Source organism: Mercenaria mercenaria, chromosome 15, assembly GCF_021730395.1.
Source record: "Mercenaria mercenaria strain notata chromosome 15, MADL_Memer_1, whole genome shotgun sequence".
Taxonomy (NCBI): Eukaryota; Metazoa; Mollusca; class Bivalvia; order Venerida; family Veneridae; genus Mercenaria; species Mercenaria mercenaria.
Genome location: NC_069375.1, coordinates 55,633,525 through 55,653,477, shown reverse-complemented (window position 1 = coordinate 55,653,477; position 19,953 = coordinate 55,633,525). Strand labels below are relative to the sequence as shown.

The window sequence follows — 19,953 nt, the reverse complement described above, 5'->3', positions numbered from 1 at the left end:
TATTAAAGTATGAAATCGCAATTTTTCTGTTGACATGGTACATACAAAATAATATGACTAAGACTGCAAATTCATGTGCCTACTTGTACCGGTTCGAAGTACATGATTATATTTTTTAGCTTCCATTGTGTGAAAATTCAAAACGTTATTTATACACCTTCAATATGCACTTGTATAAGTACAGAACCTTATTTTTAAGCGTAGGAAATATCTTTTTTCCAACACATTTTCGTAACGTTTTAATATTTTGCTTACTTTAACGTTCCTACTTTACCTTTACATTCGGCGGTACCTCTGGCGTATCTTGACAGCATTTCTACACCACTTACGCCCTGTGACATTCCTTGCAATGCGCTTATAATTGTTTTTATAATTTCAAATGGTGACTGCTGCACATATACTGCCATTCTTTTTAAACACAAGTCCTTATTTGCAGCATCTGGCATGATATTTTCCGCTAAGCAGTCGAATGCATCCCATATAACACTGAAGACAATGTACGCAAACATTTGACATATTTTATTATATGAGCCGGGTCATGAGAAAACCAACATAGTGGCTTTACGAACAGCATGGATCCAGAGCAGCCTGCGCATCCGCGCAGGCTGGTCTGGATCCATGCTGTTTGCTAACGATTTGTCTAATTGCAATAAGCTTTGAAAGCGAGCATCATGAATCCTGACCAGACTGCGCGGATGCGCAGACTGAAATGAATCCATGCCGGTCACAAAGCCACTATGATTGTTTTCTCTTGGCACGATTCATATTCAGTTTTAATCGGAAATATATATGTTGAGCGCATATAACCAATCTGCGCTATTTACCAAACGCGCAGCGCATATAACAAATTTTTGTACGTTGGTTATATGCGCAACGATTTACCAATCGTTGCGCAGGATAAATTTAACCTGCCCGATTTACCAAATGCGCAGCGCAAATAACAAATGTAACTTTATATATCAGAAATTTGCATTTTGTGTTTGATAAATCATGCAGTTGGTCAATTTATTAATAAATATAGATGTCAAATGCTGAATATCTCGGTACTTAAATTACGTGTCATAAATTTGTTTCTACATCAGTAAATTCACGGCAGTCGGTCACCAGGTTTCAATACCTCCAATCTTATACAAGATGCAATAAAACCCAAACATGCGTGAAGGTGTGATTTCCTCCAGCTTGCACACGTCGTCCCCTGGTATGTTTTAGGCTATTTTTATAATTTTCTACTTCACCCGAGCACACACTTAGCAAAATATCGTTTTTATTATATTGAAATGTCTTGAAATTTCCCAAGAATGTTCTTTCTACCAACGGGAGCATACCTCTCAACATGTCTAAGATAAAAGATGAAATAAAAAAGTCACAGAATTGAAAGAAAATTCTTACAGATTTTATCTATATATTTATTATTATTATTATTATTATTATTTTATACTACAAAATCGATTGAATAAAGAGTAGGCCTTTGATTTCAGACTAAAACTATAGAGTTTTTTTACAAATCTAAATGGATCTATAATGTTACACCTGCAACTTACGTGGGAGGTCGGTCCTGCGCTAATAGTAAAGTTTGAAATTACACTGTATTTCAGATATATTTCATTCATAAAACATACTATTTACGTAACTTTCAAATGAATACTGTAGAAAAATGAATAGAAAAAGAGTGATTTCTGTCATAACGAGAACGAAATATTACATTTTTTATCCGCGCAAGATGTGTGTCTGCGCTAATAATAAAAAATATGGAAATTACTCTGATAACTTGAATATCTTTTATAAATCATATTAACTTTTACTTTGATTAACGATTACAGACTAAAACTATAGGGTTTTTTACAAATCAAAATGGATCTATAATGTTACACCTGTAACTTGCGTGGCAGGTCGGTCCTGCGCTAATAGCAAAGTTTGAAATTACACTGTATTTCAGACATATTTCATTCATAAAACATACTATTTATGTAACTTTCAAATGAATACTGTAGAAAAATGAATAGAATAAGAGTGATTTCTGTCATAACGAGAACGAAATATTACATTTTTTATCCGCGCAAGATGTGTGTCTGCGCTAATAATAAATCTGGAAATTACTCTGATAACTTGAATATCTTTTATAAATCATATTAACTTTTACTTTGATTTACGATTACAGACTAAAACTATAGGTTTTTTTTACAAATCAAAATGGATCTATAATGTTACACCTGTAACTTGCGTGGCAGGTCGGTCCTGCGCTAATAGCAAAGTTTGAAATTACACTGTATTTCAGACATATTTCATTCATAAAACATACTATTTATGTAACTTTCAAATGAATACTGTAGAAAAATGAATAGAAAAAGAGTGATTTCTGTCATAACGAGAACGAAATATTACATTTTTTATCCGCGCAAGATGTGTGTCTGCGCTAATAATAAATCTGGAAATTACTCTGATAACTTGAATGTTTCTCATAAACTATGTTAACTTTAACTCTTGCGCAGATAACAAATGTAATATTTCGTTCTCGTTATGACGAAAATCCGTTTTCTTTCTAATTATTTTCTACTCTGAAAACATTTTTTAAGAAGTTACATAAATGGTATCTTTTAGAATTGAAATATGTTTGAAATATCGACGTCATTTCAGGATTTGCTATTAGCGCAGGACCGACATCCCGCGCAGGATACAGATGTAACAAAATATTCATTTGGCAAAAGCTACAATTTCAGCCTGTAATCATAAAACAATGATAAAGTTAGCATGGTTTATGAAAGAAATCATAGTTATCAGGATTATTTCCAGAGTTTTTATTAGCGCAGGGCAAACACATCTTGCACAGATAACAAATGTAATATTTCGCTCTCGTTATGACGGAAATCACGCTTCTTTCTATTTTTTTTCTACTCCGAAAACATTTTTATGAAGTAACATAAATAGTATCTTTTAGAATTGAAATATGTTTGAAATATCAACGTCAGTTCAGAAATTGCTATTAGCACAGGAACAACATCCCGCGCAGGCTACGGATGAAACATTATATTCAGATTTTCAAAAGCTACATTTTTAGATTGTAATCGAAAAACGAAGTAAAAGTTAAAATGGTTTATAAAAGATATTCAAGTTATTGGAGTAATTTTCAGACTTCTATTAGCGCAGGACACACATCTTGCACACCTACAAAATGTAAAATTTCGTTCACATTTTGAGGAATTTTATTAGTTATTCATTCTATTTATCTCACTATAAAACATTAAACAATTATATAAGTATAAAAGATCTGTTAGTTCGTCTTTTAATTCTGCTTATTTTTGTTTTATTTTTAATCTTGGCCATATCAAGAGATATGCTCACGTCGGTAAAAAAGAATTGCGCTTTTTCAATATGATGAAAAGAAAAGCGATATGGTGAAATGTGGTAAGTGTGTGGCAATTCAGTCTGTTATGTAAGTCTCCTTTATGTTCTATATTCGGTATAAAATGACTGCGTGTGATCGAATGAAGTAAAATACTTTAGTTATAAAAAGAATAGAGAGGACGATGTGGCTATCCGAAGGAAATCACACCTTCACGCATGTTTGAGTTTTATTGCATATTGTATCATATTGCAGGTATTGAAACCAGGTGACCGACTCCCATGAATTTAATGATGTTGAAATAAATTTATGACACATTTTTAAAACCAAGATTTGCAATATCAGTCTGTAATTGTTAAACAATGTAAAAGTTAGCAGGGTTTATGGCAGATATGCATATTATCGGAGTAATTTCCAGATTTTCTATTAGCGCAGGATCGACATCCCGCACAGGCTACGGCGTTTAAAAGTTAAAAAAAGTATAAAATAAATAAAAAAAATACTTGTGTTATTAAATATACTTGGGATATTTTGTATCATTTTAACGTTTTTTAACACCTATGACAAATGACTCTTAATACCGTCGTCAACAGAAATTTATAGGCCATTAACTACCAGGGACGTGAGAATCTCATTGAAATTACCGCATAAATACGCTCATTTACTTTAAAAAATGTTTTTCTTTTTCTTTACAAATTCACACCTTTACGCGTGCCTGATCACCGTCAGTTTTACAATTTTATGTAGACCTACAAGTCTAACACTCTCATGATATTCAATTTTATCGGGAGATATCATCCATATGTTAAAAGCGCAGACTCATTTACCAAACGCGCAAGACAGTTGCCCTGCGCATATAAGAAATATATAAGGTTGCCCGATTTACAAATCGTTGCGCAGATAACAAATTGGTTATTTGCGCTGCGCGATTTACCAAATGCGCAGATTGGCTATATGCGCGTAACATATATACTAAAATAATTTTCACCTGTTACACCCTACATTATTTCAAGTAATACGACATGTACATGTGAAATCTGAGTTTTAAGACATAAAGAAGTGTTCGTGACAAACAGCTTATCTTTAAACATCCTTAACAATTTTATACAAGATGTTATAGATATGATGACAAAAAAAACTTTGATGATCAAACTAACTATGATGATCACACTAAATATGATAATGACACTAACAACATACCTGCAATATTGATTGTAGTTTCTAATCTGTCCTAACTGGAGAAGCTTGGGAAGACAGGCTGCTACTTTTGGGCTAGCAATGACCAGTTCTATACTGCCACACTGCTTGAAATCTATGTATTATAGAAGCATGCGCATTTCATTTTTCGGAATGTTTACTCTTACCTGAATTCACGAACAGTAATTTGCTTACAAAAAGTAAGATTTTATCTTAAGATTATTGCTACAGAATATAACCCGCAATTCCCCTTTCATACTGTTGTAATGTATATCTTAAATGCAGATGTTTGGCGTGCTGTTTTGCCAAACATTTTGCAGTGTCAGGTAGAGAGTCTTAAAGCAAAATTTGATGAAGTTATTTTAATTGTCATTCAAATGGCAAATATAGATCGTGAAAACATGCCATATACAAATACGACTGAGATGATGAAAGAAATCATAATATTAAAACGCTTTCAACCGCTCAATGTATGAAGTGAAGTATGCTGTTTTTAGTCTTTGACTTAAAGATTCAAGCGTTATAGCAACACACAACAAAAAATATTCTGCAAACTCTCTAAGAATAATATGCTGATTTTTTATTTGAGAACTATAAATGAGCTGCATCATGAGAAAACCAACATAGTGCATTATGTTGGTTTTCTCATGGCACGGATCAAATAAATCTTGCAAAGAAACGAATATATTTTTTGTTGCTGTGTCGCATCGACACCATCAAAGGTCATATGGCGACTTTCCAGCTTCGATGGTAGAGGAAGACCCCCGGTTCCCCTCCGTGCATTATTTCATCACGAGCGGGCACCTGGGTAGAACCACCGACCTTCCGTAAGCCAGCTGGATGGCTTCCTCACATGAAGAATTCAACGCCCCGGCTTAGGCTCGAACCCACATCGATGAGCGGTAAGTGACTTGAAGTCAGCGACCTTAATCACTCGGCCAGAGCGGCCCCTACTACGAATTTATTTAGCAATACCTGGCATACAGGTGCGGCACTCCTCTCTACCAAGGCTGCAACACTTAGGTTTATCTGTCCCACATTCGGAATCTGTGGTACATTCTGTAGCTGGGCATAGACCGCCTTCATCGTCCATTTTTGGACAAGAAGAGTTCCAGTCTAAAAAAAGAAAGTAATTATTAAAATGTTTATAAAATGTATATGGTTCAGTGACAAGTCTAATGCGTATATTATTTGCTCTTGGCATACGACACTGGGCCATTACTGTCTAATTATAAGAACACAAGTTTATTGACAATTGACCTCATTGTCCATTTGTAACTGTTTCAAAGCAAATACATGTCAGTGGCGATCTCTCACTGGAAAAAGACCATGTATTAGCATTAGTACTAGCATGAGCTGACAAATGAAAGGCTGGGCAACAATATAGTGCTGTAGTTACAGATATATGTATGCTAATATAATCTTTATCCTGTCAATATATTCAAACAATCTTGATTTGACAACGTAGATGTTTGGATAGTGACACAGCAGCCTCTGCTTTATGAAACAAAGCTTATAAAATGACGATTTTTTAAAATTAAAATGCCATGAAATGATATATAATTGAGCCGTGCCATGAGAAAACCAACATAGTGGCTTTGCGACCAGCATGGATCCAGACCAGCCTGCGCATCCGCGCAGTCTGGTCAGGATCCATGCTGTTCGCTAACAGTTTCTCTAATAGCAATAGGCTTTGAAAGCGAACAGCATGGATCCTGACCAGACTGCGCGGATGCGCAGGCTGGTCTGGATCCATGTTGGTCGCAAAGCCACTATGTTGGTTTTCTCATGGCGCGGCTCAGTTATGTATATCTATTTCAGTGATCAAGAGCGTTGCATGTATGGATATCGAATCTTAGATAATGTTTGTTATTATTGGTCATAAGGCGATTGCCTAGTTCTGACGGCACAATTATTGGTCTTAAGGCGATTGCCTAGTTCTGACGGTGGCGGAAGACCCTATGTGCCCTTCCAGGCAATTTTTCCTTACGGACGGGCACCTTAGTAGAACCACCGACATTCCGTATATGCCAGCTGGATGGGTGTCACATGAAATAATGTTCGCCCCGAGTGAGACTCGAACCTACATCGGTGAGAGTGCACGGATAGGGATAGCATGAACATTGGCATTTTCTCTCGTACCTTTTGTTCCTACTTACCAAACCCCCAAGAGCGATTATCTCCCCTGGCGCTAATATTTGAAACTAACACTACATACGGGATTGCGTATATACAAAAAGTACAGTGCGCCTAGTGTTTAATGACGTTAAGCCTCATGAATAAGTTTAATTTAGCATGAAAAGTCCTATCAAATTTTGAACAATAAAATATGGACAATTTATCTTTTCTAATACGGAAATATGCTGTGCCGTTGCCCGGTCCAAATGTAAATCGTTGAATGAAAGTGAGAAGTATACAGCCGTAGAATAATATGTAGCTAGTGTTTCTAAACGAGCATTCAAAATGATTTTGTAATTTATAATATGCAATGCTGTTGTTTCTATAAGGCAGTGCCAAAAGGGCATGTTTCATTGGCTGTGTGTTTCTGCTTTACCTTTACCCTGCTTAACTTCTAAAATGGACTGATCTGTCATTCGATTTAAACAGTTTAACCACTTATTATTAAAGGGGTGTTCACTGAAAATTTACTGACTGAATAGCAAAAAGTGCAGACCATGATCACCCTGCACGGACGTTAAGGCTGATCTTGGTTTGCACTGATCGCTTGCCGCCAGCAGGCCTAAGGTTTAAGTTAGTGGACTTCTGGCATTCTTCTTTAACAAACCTTTTAAACATCACAATTATGAGTATTACCTTTATCTTCGTCTTCATCGTCATCTTTGTCTTTACTGTCATCATCATCATCATCACCGCCAGGAACTGTATGACAAGAGAAAACTCATAATGGTAGCATTTAATATTTGTATCGCATATACAGACGGTGCAGACGAAACACTTCGATGTAAAAAGCAACTGCTGTCTGCGATTAACTGAATCAGTTAAAAAGTAAAGTGTTTCTTTATTATAGTATCACCCATACTGAAAGGGCCAGCCAAGTTGGCTTATCAGACACCTACATACTTGAACAGCATTACTTTCCGATTCAGTAACAAGGCCCGCCTCTGACAGGGCTCTAACCTATGACCTCCCAACTGCGGAGCAGGTGCCTTATCCAATAGGCCATAGTAGCCATATGAAGAATACTATGATAGATAAATAATTTCTAAGTCTGTTTCCTTTCATGAAAAGGAAGTTGCAAACACAACCGGCTTTGCTCGGTCACAAGACATTAAAACAAAAATGCACAACGAGCGCTAAAAGTGTGTACTAAAATCTTACACCAAACACTGACTACGAGATGTGCGTGATTAATAATAATATCTGTCATGTGTTTACGAATCAGATAGAAATATCCGCCCCGAGGGCACCTGCGCATTGGACGGTAATGAGGCTTGCCGAATTACCGCCCATGCGCAGGTGGCCGAGGGACGGATATTTCTATCCAATACGTACACACATGACTGATATTTTTTCTTGCATATCGTATACATGTTAGCATTTTATTCTGGCAGATTTTTTTTCTTGCATACCGTATTTTACAAATAATACTTTCTTTGTAGCACTCTTTCTTGTAGTAGAGCGCGGGAAATTAACGTCCGTAAGCAGACGTGACGTCATGATGTTTTGCGTTATGCATCATAACAAAGTTCCACTTTTATTTTATCAATTGTAGCGTAACGTTATGTTCTTACGGTAAACTAACGCATTTTGAATCGAGAAATATACTATAAGGAACGGACAGAAACTATCAAGGTACCTGCTTTGTTTCGTATTTTTACATAAACTATATATTATCAGTGCATGAACCACTAGTTGTCATTAACAGCACGAGAGTCATCTGGCATGGGAGGTGTCAGATGGGTTTTGCCAGAATTGGTAAAATCACCGGAAACGCCAGTCCGGTGTGCAAGAAATACAAAGTGAAATAATTTTACCTGGACATTTTCCAGAATTGGATACAAAGGTTTGGTTTATGTTGAACGGTTGTCCAAATGCTTTCATATACTTTTCTATTTCATCAAAAATAACTTGTGGAGATTTAGCCATATACCTCATCATTCTTCGGAAACACAGGCTACTGTATATAGGGTCTGTGAAACCTTGCGTCAGTTTTTCGGAAACGCACTGTAATCCGCCCAAGAGCGAGCTAAAGATAGACGCAAAGTTATAGTCCTTTCGATGTGATCAATTAATATTTCGGCAAATCATTCTTAATAATACAAAAAAAAATGCGTTTTAAATATCAAGTTAAAGAACTAAATCATTTGATTTATCAATGAAGATTTGATAATAAGAATTTAACAAAATTATGATATTTACATTTAGAAAACATCGGTAAAACCAATGGATGTTCTTTGAAATATGATTATTCATATTAAAACAGCAAAAGTAAAATTTACTGACTAGGCATAAGGTACTAATTTAGTATTAAAAGAGCAATAATTCAGTGAAAAATCTTCCGACAAGAAAGTGAACTGGACCAGTTTTAGGCTGAACTAAATTCCAGAAATGCCGTCATATTCCTGACGGATAGTACAACCAAACACCTGCCATAAAATACGCTACGCCATATAGCGTAGCTTCCTTTTCTGACCGCTACTGGGAGAGAAAACTCAACATACTGGTTGTTGTTAAATGGTCATGAGATGACCTTGTTTATTTGTAAAACATGTCATTCATATTAAGAAATCTAGCACAGTATTGCATACTTGCATCTACGAAAGTCTTATTTAACTCCATTATAAACATAATGATAAATGGACAGAGTCATCCCGAAAATAAGGCCAAATTACCACTCCCTCCCAATCGCGCCTCCTCCCTTCCCCCAACCCCAACACATTATCTCCAGCCCTGCTCAATCTAGACAGAAGGTTAAAATCCACGTTTTTTTTTTCATGCTTTCTCCAATTATCGTATAATTAAGTTTGACAAAGCCAGATCCCATCAAACCATCTCCAACCTGCTCAATCTGGACAGGAGGTTAAAATCCACGTTTTTCTCTTTTACATGTTTTCTCCAATTATCGTTAAATTAAGTTTATCAAAGACAGATTTTTGAAACCTCTTGTGAGGATATCTTGAACATTTGAACTTTTGAAAGCATTTGGGAAGAAGCTTCTGAGTTTCTGAGAAACCTCATTACATGCAAGGCTTTCATCAAAACTTTCTACGTTAAAAGTGGGCAAACTATTTAGAATGACAAGATAAGGTTATAGAGCTTGTCCTGTAATGTCATCTCATAAAGACAAATACAAATGTGTCTAAGAAACAAATGCCGAAATAGGGGTAATAACAATAGCCCTACTTGTAAGTTTATCTACTTGTAAATCGAGAAAGAGCTCAGCAAGGCTAAAATCACCCCAGGAAAGGTATTTTGTTCGATTCAGTCAAACTGAGTTTGTGGGATTTTTTTCCGGGTTTAAGGTTTCCTTTATTCAAAGCGAGAGAAAACTTGTTCCAAATGCATCACGAAAAACACTGCATCATATATAGTCCAGTCCCTAATTGGGTGTCTGTGTGCATGAGAGTTCCAGAGACAATTTCCTTAGAAATGATTAAAGGAACATCTTAGGTGCAACATAATCGTGGGTGATGGTGTCGCATCAAGATGCAGTCCCTAGAAAATCGAAGATTTGTTGTCAAGAAATCTCCTCTAGGCCTCTCTTCATCCATATTTTATATTGGCTATACTTACCCACAATATTTATCGAACGTTGTCGCGGTGAGAACATCCTGTATTTTCACCAGACATGTATCAAAGTTTGCTATTACAGTTTGGAGAATTCTGCTCGTATCTACGCAGATACTCAGATCTGTAAAACACAACAAAAATAGTTGTTAAAGACCTTTTAGCGCAAACATTTGTTTTATAAAGTTTTGCTTGTATGTTCTTTCAGATATGATAAAATAAAAACAATATTCAAAAGTATCGGGTGCTATGCTGTTGTACTTTGACTATTTTTAGAACACTACTATTTGTCATTTACTTAAAATGGGCGAAAAAAATATATATAACCAAAATTCACAAACTTATGTACCATATTATAAAACAGAACAGCCAGATATTTGATAATACCTATATGTTTTTTACTAAAATTTTAATTTCAGCCGCACTTGGTCTAAATGTAAAACCTGAGATAACCATAATAGTATCAGTTATTCCAAGTAAAATTTAAATGTTGTTATAAATAAAAATAATCCCAGCGCGGAGAAATGTACATTTTTTCTTGTAAATATATTACCTCAACATACATAACACTAGAAAATGCTAAAAGAAACCCCGATAGTTCGCCTCACTTATTTACAAGATACATAACATTTAATTACTTCACTTTTATACTTTTGAACGTTTAAATTTCCGTACACATTCTGTTAATGGGAAATCTTTTACCCTTGAAAAACACTTTCAATCTTAACATTTCATAATGTCTCAGTGAAAAAAAAAATTATTTAAACCATCAGAACAATTGCGAGTAATGATTTAGTGTCTGTCACAGGATGCAATGATTTCTTACAATCTACGGATTAGTGTCTGTCACATGATAAAATGATTTCTGACGATATTCAGTGACGGATTTGTCACGAATATTTCAAAACTTTCTGTGCTATATGCCATCACCTATAATGAGCGTTTGTTGCATTTCACAAAACTGGACACCAGGTATATATTTTTAAACGTAATTTTATTATTGCCTCTAATTAGTTAGTATCATGAAACAAAGTCGGTAAATAGCAAAATAAACTTAACGCCATTTTATTTTCCGTGACGAGCCATTCTTCTATGTTACATATTTCTACTGACGGTGTGACAGATTGCTTAAGAAATATGGGTAACTTGGACATTTTTACTTTTGAACATCCGTCTGTGATGTATGAAACAGACATTATTACATACTCGTTTCTATTCCCCGTTAAGTTACACTGGTACCGGAAACGTCAATATTTTTCCATACACTGACGCCTTAATTTCATATCGGGTGCGTGACGTAATTCAGTGTGTGCTGTTGCACTATTTTTTTCTATTTAGTTCAGTATTGTCAGTCCTTTTCAGGCTATTGAACAAATTTATGACATTTGCATTATATTTATACGTGTAGATGTGTATGTAATAAAAAGGTTATTATCTTTGCATCGGGAAATATGCACTCGTTCTTCAGTGGAAGAATATTGCGCTCCTAAAGTCGCGCAATACTTCCACTGAAGAACTCGTGCATATTTCCCGATACAAAGCTAATAACCTATAATTACATTTGTCAGTAGATGGGTGCGTTTTGGTTATCAGCAGGTCATTCACACCGTTCGCTTATGATAACCAAATCTAAAAGAAAAAGTACGTGTTTCTTGTTCCCTAACATCTCACAAACATATTCAACAAACCGAGTTATTTCCCCCGATGTATTTTTATTTGAACCAATCAGACGACTAGTTTCAACAAGCGTTTGGCTTAAATGTATTGGATTCAGATTTTGGGTAAAATGAGTTTTCTTTAGAATAAAGGTTTCTAATTATTATTATGAACATACAAAAATGAGGTTTTATTTCCAGACTACCTTTTAAAAAAATGTGAAATCAAGAAAAATTACACCTGAGTTGGAAATCAAACCTAAGCCACCGCGGCAATAAATGAGCCGCACCATGAGAAAACCAACTAAGTGGCTTTGCGACCAGCATGGATCCAGAGCAGCCTGGTTAGGATCCATGCTGTTCGCTAACGGTTTCTCTAATTGCAATAGGCTTTAAAAGCGAACAGCATGGATCCTAATCGGACTGCTGGTCGCAAAGCAACTATCTTGGTTTTCTCATGGGACGGCTCAAATATTGTCCTGCCTTCTTAACCAGTATACCAGAGGAAACGTACTTATCGATGGTAAAATAAAAAGCTTTATAACTGAGGCAGTTTACATCCGGTATACATTACAAGCGCTTTTCAATTTTGAAGGGGGAATCTGCTCCACAGAAAAAAGAGACTTTAAGCACACATTGGGAAAGAAAGAGGAAGGTTACTGGTGGCCTTTAGCCTTCAAATAGCCTGTTAACTTTAATTAAACTGTGCTATTATTTCCATTTAACGAAATTCTTTTCTGTATCGCTTTATAGTGAATAGTCCATAAACAAATTTTAATGGCTGCGCAACCAAGAGATACACAATGCATGGAGGAAATAAAACTTTTTAAGTTTCAACAATTTACAGAAAACAAAAACACTTTCCCCCTTTTCCCCAGTCTCTGAGAATTATAATGCATCCTCTTCAATGTACAAAGAACATATAAGCAAAAGTACCCTTTTTCAATTTTACAAGTATATTTTTACTAATCTCTATCTCAGTTTGGCAACAAAGTTAGAAACCCAAGAATTTTTTATAATAATTTCATGTCTACAGCTTAGATAATTACTGATTGCTCACTAACAAGGAATCAGAACGATTGATCAATATAAAACAAAGGCTTCAGACATATTTGTGACATTTCATGGATTATACTGATCGCCTTTAACAGAGGTATTAATTTAATTAAACGCATGAACACTGTTTACAATGAACAATTACTTAAAAGGTACCTGGTAGACATTTTTCTCCGCATTTACCGGCTAAGCAACAATGCTTATCGGGACCGCATGTGCCCTGGTTGGACGTCGGACAGGCTGTCAGACCCGTACAATTCCATGGAGTGTCAGGCTTAAGTCCCGGACATGACGCATTAAGAGCTGGTTTAAAAGAAAAACAAAATTCATACATCTTAAAAGTCAAGTGTATGATGAATACACAATTTTTGCTAAATGGCCACTACAAGTAAAACTATAAATTACACAGTTTTAGCTAACCAAGATTTATCATGATATTGCTTAAAAAGAGATCATCTGTATTTCAATATTCTTATTAAGCTGAAAAACAAGAGCTGTCAGTGGACAGCGCACTCGACTATTCTCAGTGCTTGATAGTATAATATAAGCAAGGAGTAAAACTTTAACATTACTATAAGCATATTCAAAATCGAAAAGGGGCCATAATTCAGTCAAAATGCTTGATAGAGTTGCTTCCTCCTTTTTACAAACTGGGGTCATGATGGTAAACAAGTATGCAAAATATGAAAGCAATACCTCAATGGACTTTGAAAATATTTGGGATGGTACGCAAACTTTAACATTTATTCTAAGTCGAAAAAGGGGCCACAATTCAGTCAAAATGCTTGATAGAGTTGCCTCCTCCTTTTTACAGACTGGGGTCATAGTGCTAAACAAGTATGCAAAATATGAAAGCAATATCTCAATGGACTTTGAAAATATTTGGGGTGGTACGCAAACTTTAACATTTGTGTGACGCTCACGCTAACGCTAACGCTTACGCCGACGCCGGGGCGAGTAGGATAGCTCTGTAACGCCGCATAACAGCATCGCCGCATAAACGTGTTTTTTTCGTTTATGCGGAGATTTTCAACGCATAAACAGGACTTTCTTATGTGGCAAAAAGGCACACTTTTGCCGCATAAAAAACCAATTAAAGACGATTTCGGGAGTTTCGTGTTTTTTCATATAGACAAAGAAGGAAAATTACAAACTGTTCTATAGAATTTTCTTAAACTTGGCATGATTATAGAAAATTACCTCAGGAAGAAATTTATGAGAAAAAAATCGGGGGTACCTACTAGTACAATAGTGGTTGATAAAGTTTCATCAAGATCGGACTTAGTTTTTTGTGTCCACTTAACCAAGCTTTGAACTAGACTTTTAGAGACGTAAATTCTGATAAAGATTTAGTAAGATCGGTTTAAATGTGAACCAAACTAATTGATCTTTCTGCAAAAACGTTTGAAATGACGTTTGGCCCAACTAAAGGCGGGAATATATGTTACGACAACGCACATCACCGTCATTTGGGACAATCAGAAAATTGAATCGTCGTATGACGTAACATATATTCTCGCCTTTTTGTCAGACTGACGGGCATGTACCCTTGACAATGCACACTTTCAACGTCATTTCAAACGTTTCTAGAAAAGTCAATTGTTAATGACGGACAAACAAATCCAACAATCCTCACAGCTCCACATGTGCTCTTTGTGCTCAGATGAGCTAAGAATTATTTCCTTGTCAAGAACCACTGGTAATTGTGCGATTGTGAAATTTATTCACCTCTAGGTCATCAGCGTATATCTCTGGTTACCAGGGCAACGAAAGGAAAACTTTTGAAGATTACATTGTTTCCAAAAATTTCAACACAACATTAGTTTTGGGCACTTGAACAAGAGGACTCAGATGACTGATATAGGGTCATCATGGATGTCTTTCTTTCATTGAGTGTGTTTTATGCACTAGTCATTTGTAACCAAGAAAATGTAGATGTGAACACTCCAAGGGGAGTAATAATTTATTTTCAACTTTCAATTTTGGCTCAACTTTAAAATATTACCTTAAATTTGACCAATTTGCCTGCCTACTTTTCCCGTATTTTTTTCAAAATGACAGTAATATACTACGCCCTAATCTTAATCATCATCATAATCAACAACATCATCACAACCACGATCATCATCACCAAAATCACAACCACCACCACCACCATCATCATCCCCACAACCATCATCATTATAATTATCAACATCATCATCATTCCCGTATTTTTTCAAAATGACAGTAATATGCTACGCCCTAATCTTAATCATCATCATAATCAACAACATCATCACAACCACCACCATCATCTCCACAATCACAACCACCACCATCATCTCCACAATCACAACCACCACCATCATCATCATCCCCACCACCATCATCATTACCAACGCCAACATCATCATAATTATCATCATCATCAACGTCATCACCATCGTTTTTGTTGAAATATTAGAACTCTATTTTTTAGCTTTAAAATAAATGGTTAAGTTAATCCTCTTTATGTGGCAAAAAGGCACAGTTGCGCCCCATATAAGCAATTTCTGCTTTATGCGTTAAGCGTCGCCGCATAAACGTTTATGCGTTGAAAATCACCGCATAAACGAAAAAAAAAACACGTTTATGCGGCGATGCTGCTATGCGGCGTTACATAGCTCCCATATTCTTCGAACAGTCGACACGGGTGGTAAACGCGCAATCCAATTCCCGCCGGGAATACGCTTAAAATGGGTTGCGCAACGTCCGGTGCAGGTGTTGCGCGTAAAAAAGACGAAATTGAGGTATGTGAAGTTATAATTTTGCTTAGTACGAGACAAGAATAAATTTTCTCGAAAAAAGCAAAATGCTATTCGACACAGATATGATAATACATCATATGTGTAAAATATCTGGTTTGTAATTTATGATTCGGCTCTATTATCACAAAAACTCTGGCGACACGAAACGTGAAAAAAGTATGAAATCAACAAAAATGGCAGTTTCTGACCTCATATGCCTAATCTGAGGACATCTGATGCTTTTTATGATAACTCAACTGTTATAAAGTAACGAATATCAAAATTATTTGTTTCAAATCCTGCTTACGGGGACATAATTGACAAAATAATCATCGGGAATGGGGTTGCGCACCGGGAATGGAGTTGCTCATATAAATCATAATGTGTATAATGTATACGCGCAACTCCATTCCCGGGGAGCAACCCCATTCCCGATTATTTTTTTGCCAATCTTTCCCCCAAAAGCAACATTTCATTCAACTGTATGTAATATTCATGACTGTTTTACATATGTTTGATCATTCGAAGCGTCACATTTCCAGAAAGAAGGCACAAGAGTTAGAAAATTTGCATTTTTCATGATTCCATGCTTTTTTGACAGCTCGAGCCATCAGAGTTTTCGTGATAACAGAGCCGATTCTTAAATTAATAAGTTGGTATTTCATACATATGATCCTTATTCATTTTTGTGTCGAATAGCATTTTGCTTTTTTCGAAAGCACTCGTAAATGTGTAATTATTTACAAAAACAAAAACCCACCTACCTCGATTTTGTATATATTGATGCGCAACACCAGCACCGGAAGTCGCGCAACCCATTTTTAGCGTATTCCCAGTGGGAATTGGATTGCGCGTTTACCACCCGTGGTCGAGCTAAAAACTGCTGAAATAAATGTTAATATAACTATTTGTGCTTCAATACTGCGCGATATCAGATCCGGGGTCTGTCGATATCCGTATTATGCTTCCCGAAAGGGGCTTCGTCCGTCCACTGGCTGGAATTGAGCTAAACTTCATAGGAAAGAGGTGTGCATATTATCTTCAAGACCCTGTTCGATAACTTTTCACTGAGTCATTACCCTTTGGTTATTCAGTATTGGTATAATAGAGTATCGTATTAATCAGCAACAACCAGCTTGAATTTAGCGAAACTTCATAAGATGTTTCACTCCCAAGAGATTAGTATTTTATCTTCTTGTTCTAGTTTTGAATTTTCCATTGAGTTATCTACCTTCGTTATTTCTTTCAACATTAGTAAGTATATTGGCAGCCATGTCCGGTGTATTTCTTAACATTCATAAGAAGTTTCAATCTCAAGAGGAGATACGCATATTATCTTCATATTCTTCACATAGTTATTTCCCTTTGAGTATTTAACATTAATATCTTGCTTATTTTTCTTTTCTGAGGTATTTCTCAGCAACCGCCCGCTGCAATTCTGACTGAGTTACTGCCCCTTGATTTTTCGACAATAGTTAACTCTCAGCAACTACTGGCTGCGCACGTTCCGGACGCACAATACTTAATGAGGTATTTCCCTTTGATTTTTCAATGTAAGTAAACTATACTACTGATCTTGTATGGTTTATCCCTCAGCAACTCTTGGCTGATATTCAGCGAAACTACATATGAAACATTTCTCCTAAGAGGAGATGTGCACATCTTGTGCATGGTTTTCCTCAACAGCTACTCGCTGAGGTTCTAAGACACTTCGTACCGGTATAGTTCAGTTATGCACTTGTGGCATTGAGCTGATGTAATATCAGCTTAAAAATATACATAAAATTACCTGGGAGATCTGCCTCACTACCTGAAACATAAAACAAGATCTAAATACAATTTGTTTTTATTATTTAGACGAAACATTACAGCTAATATTGTTCACGTACGGCATAAGCCGGAAAATTATTATACCATACTTATATAGCACTCTTTTGATACAAAATATGTGCGTTTAAAAGTGCCTTACATAAACATACAGAACACATACCCACATATACATGTTAATATATTGATAAAAGATTAAAAAGGAAAAAATATATCTGAAGTTTTCAGTAACATCCACTCATTAGATAAACAGACAACATATTATACCTGAACCAACAAGAAACTACATGCTCATTCCCATCCCCATCCAACACCTCGGCCCACACACACGCCCACTCCCATGTACTGCTAAATTTGAATAGCAGTAACATGGTCAGTTTTTCATAACTTATATGTTATAAACCGGACATGGGGAAAATAAAGCTACAGAACCTCCGACCTAAGAGTGTGACCTGGTCTTTAGGCTAGAAGTGTGAGTGTTGTGAATGACAAGTTGTCCGAGTCTGGGATACATTTGTGTCTAGTAATATTAAAACTTCATCCACAGAAAAAAAACTTACTGATCATTGATCCTGACCTCAAAATATGATATTTACCTTTAAGTTAAGGATCTCGGTGATACGCCCGTTTATTCCGCGTGACATATCGTCTCATTAGAGGATTTATTTTTGCCATGTAATATTAAAATCCATATATGTATGACAAAGTTATAGACAGGACACGAATTCCGTACAAACGAACAACGAACTAACGGACGGACGGACATTAGAACTACTATATGCCGCCCTTTTGTTTGGCATTAAAACAGACATGCATTTGATGAAATACTGGAACGAAATCAATAGCATGCATGCATAAAAAGAAATATTGGACATGAACCAGTAAAGGACATGCATTTGATGAAATACTGGAGCGGGATAAATACTATGACTTGGTATGAATTAGATGAAATACTGGACCAGTATCGATAAAACATGTTCGAACACTTTTTAGTACAATGTGTTTATAGGTTATTTGAATTAAAATCAACACTTTTCAAAGACACATTTTGCATCAACAGGTAGCATAAATAGACGTGCATCTTTTCCCTGACAGCTAGTAATGTTATGCAATGACAAAAGTTCATCTGCACAGACTAGCTCTATGCATTCAAAACAATTTTTTACTAAGTAAAATGGCAGGAGACAAGGTTCTTAAGCGTGAAATCTCATTGACTTCTAATTAAGTTTTTACCACAAGCCTTCTTTAGTGTTATTGTAATGTTCTGCTGATTAGGTTATCAGCTTAGCTTTTAAAATGTTGCATATTCTACCTAGGCACCAAACCCGCCCGCTTAGCTCAATAGGTAAGAGCGTTGGTCTACGGATCTCGGAGTCGCGAGTTCGATCCTCGGGTGGGGCGTATGTTCTCCGTGACTATTTGATGAACGACATTGTGTCTGATATCATTAGTCCTCCACCTCTGATTCATGTGGGGAAGTTGGCAGTTACTTGCGGAGGACAGGTGTGTACTGGTACAGAATCCAGGAACACCAATTAGGTTAACTGCCCGCCGTTACATGACTGAAATACTGTTGAAAAACGGCGTTAAACCCAAAACAAACAAACAAACAAACAAAACCTAGGCACCAACACGCGCGTTGTTGGTACAAAATATGCTTCGATGAACAAGTAGGTTCTTCTTCTACTACTGAAAATGACGAACTGACACGTTGGCATGGCTTGAAACTGGTTACAAAATAAAAGAAGTTCTATAATAACTCACCACAGGAGTCTGAAATTCTATCAATAAGACCACCACAGAAGTCTATCTTTACAAAAAATACCCCCTATATATATATAAAATAAACACTTATATATATACCATGATATATAGGGGGTATGTTTTTATACAGATAGACTTCTACGGTCTTACTGATAGAATTTCAGACTCCTGTGATCTTACCGTCAGCGGAGAGATCACAACAACGTTCTGATTTCGTATCACATTTTCCCATGTTTCCCCAAACCTCTCTGCAGTCGCTATCTTTCTGACATACTTGGTCTGGTGTAATCTTGCATTGCATGGGAGGTAACTGTTCTGTAAAGACATTATTCATACATTTCTTAATGTCGGTGATCATTAGTTTTTGGATCTCGTCAACAAAGGTGAAAAATGAAAAATAAAGATCCGAGTCAGACACACATAAAATATAAGACTGCATTGAGAATGGAAACATATTTCTGAACATTCAAAAATTGAGCTCGTAAAATCAAAGAATATATTTGTAACTTAGCTACTTAATGTAATTGATCCCAGGAACAAATGTCTGATTCTGTCATAAACGAAATGAAACAAGAGTTGTTTGTTGACAGCGCGCTCG

The 19,953-nt window shown here is 36.1% G+C and overlaps 1 protein-coding gene across 1 annotated transcript in view; it reads right to left on the bottom strand.

Moving 5' to 3' along the window:
- LOC123555153 (uncharacterized) overlaps positions 1-19,953 on the bottom strand; it is a 92,055-nt gene that overhangs the window by 61,000 nt on the left and 11,102 nt on the right. The window contains exons 4-12 of the mRNA XM_053525307.1: positions 19,536-19,670; positions 17,554-17,574; positions 13,153-13,299; positions 10,292-10,409; positions 8,533-8,744; positions 7,352-7,417; positions 5,513-5,653; positions 4,541-4,652; positions 275-486 (exon numbers count right to left, since the gene is read on the bottom strand). Of these exons, the coding sequence (XP_053381282.1) occupies positions 275-486; positions 4,541-4,652; positions 5,513-5,653; positions 7,352-7,417; positions 8,533-8,744; positions 10,292-10,409; positions 13,153-13,299; positions 17,554-17,574; positions 19,536-19,670 (1,164 nt within the window). The remainder of the gene's footprint in view (positions 1-274; positions 487-4,540; positions 4,653-5,512; positions 5,654-7,351; positions 7,418-8,532; positions 8,745-10,291; positions 10,410-13,152; positions 13,300-17,553; positions 17,575-19,535; positions 19,671-19,953) is intronic.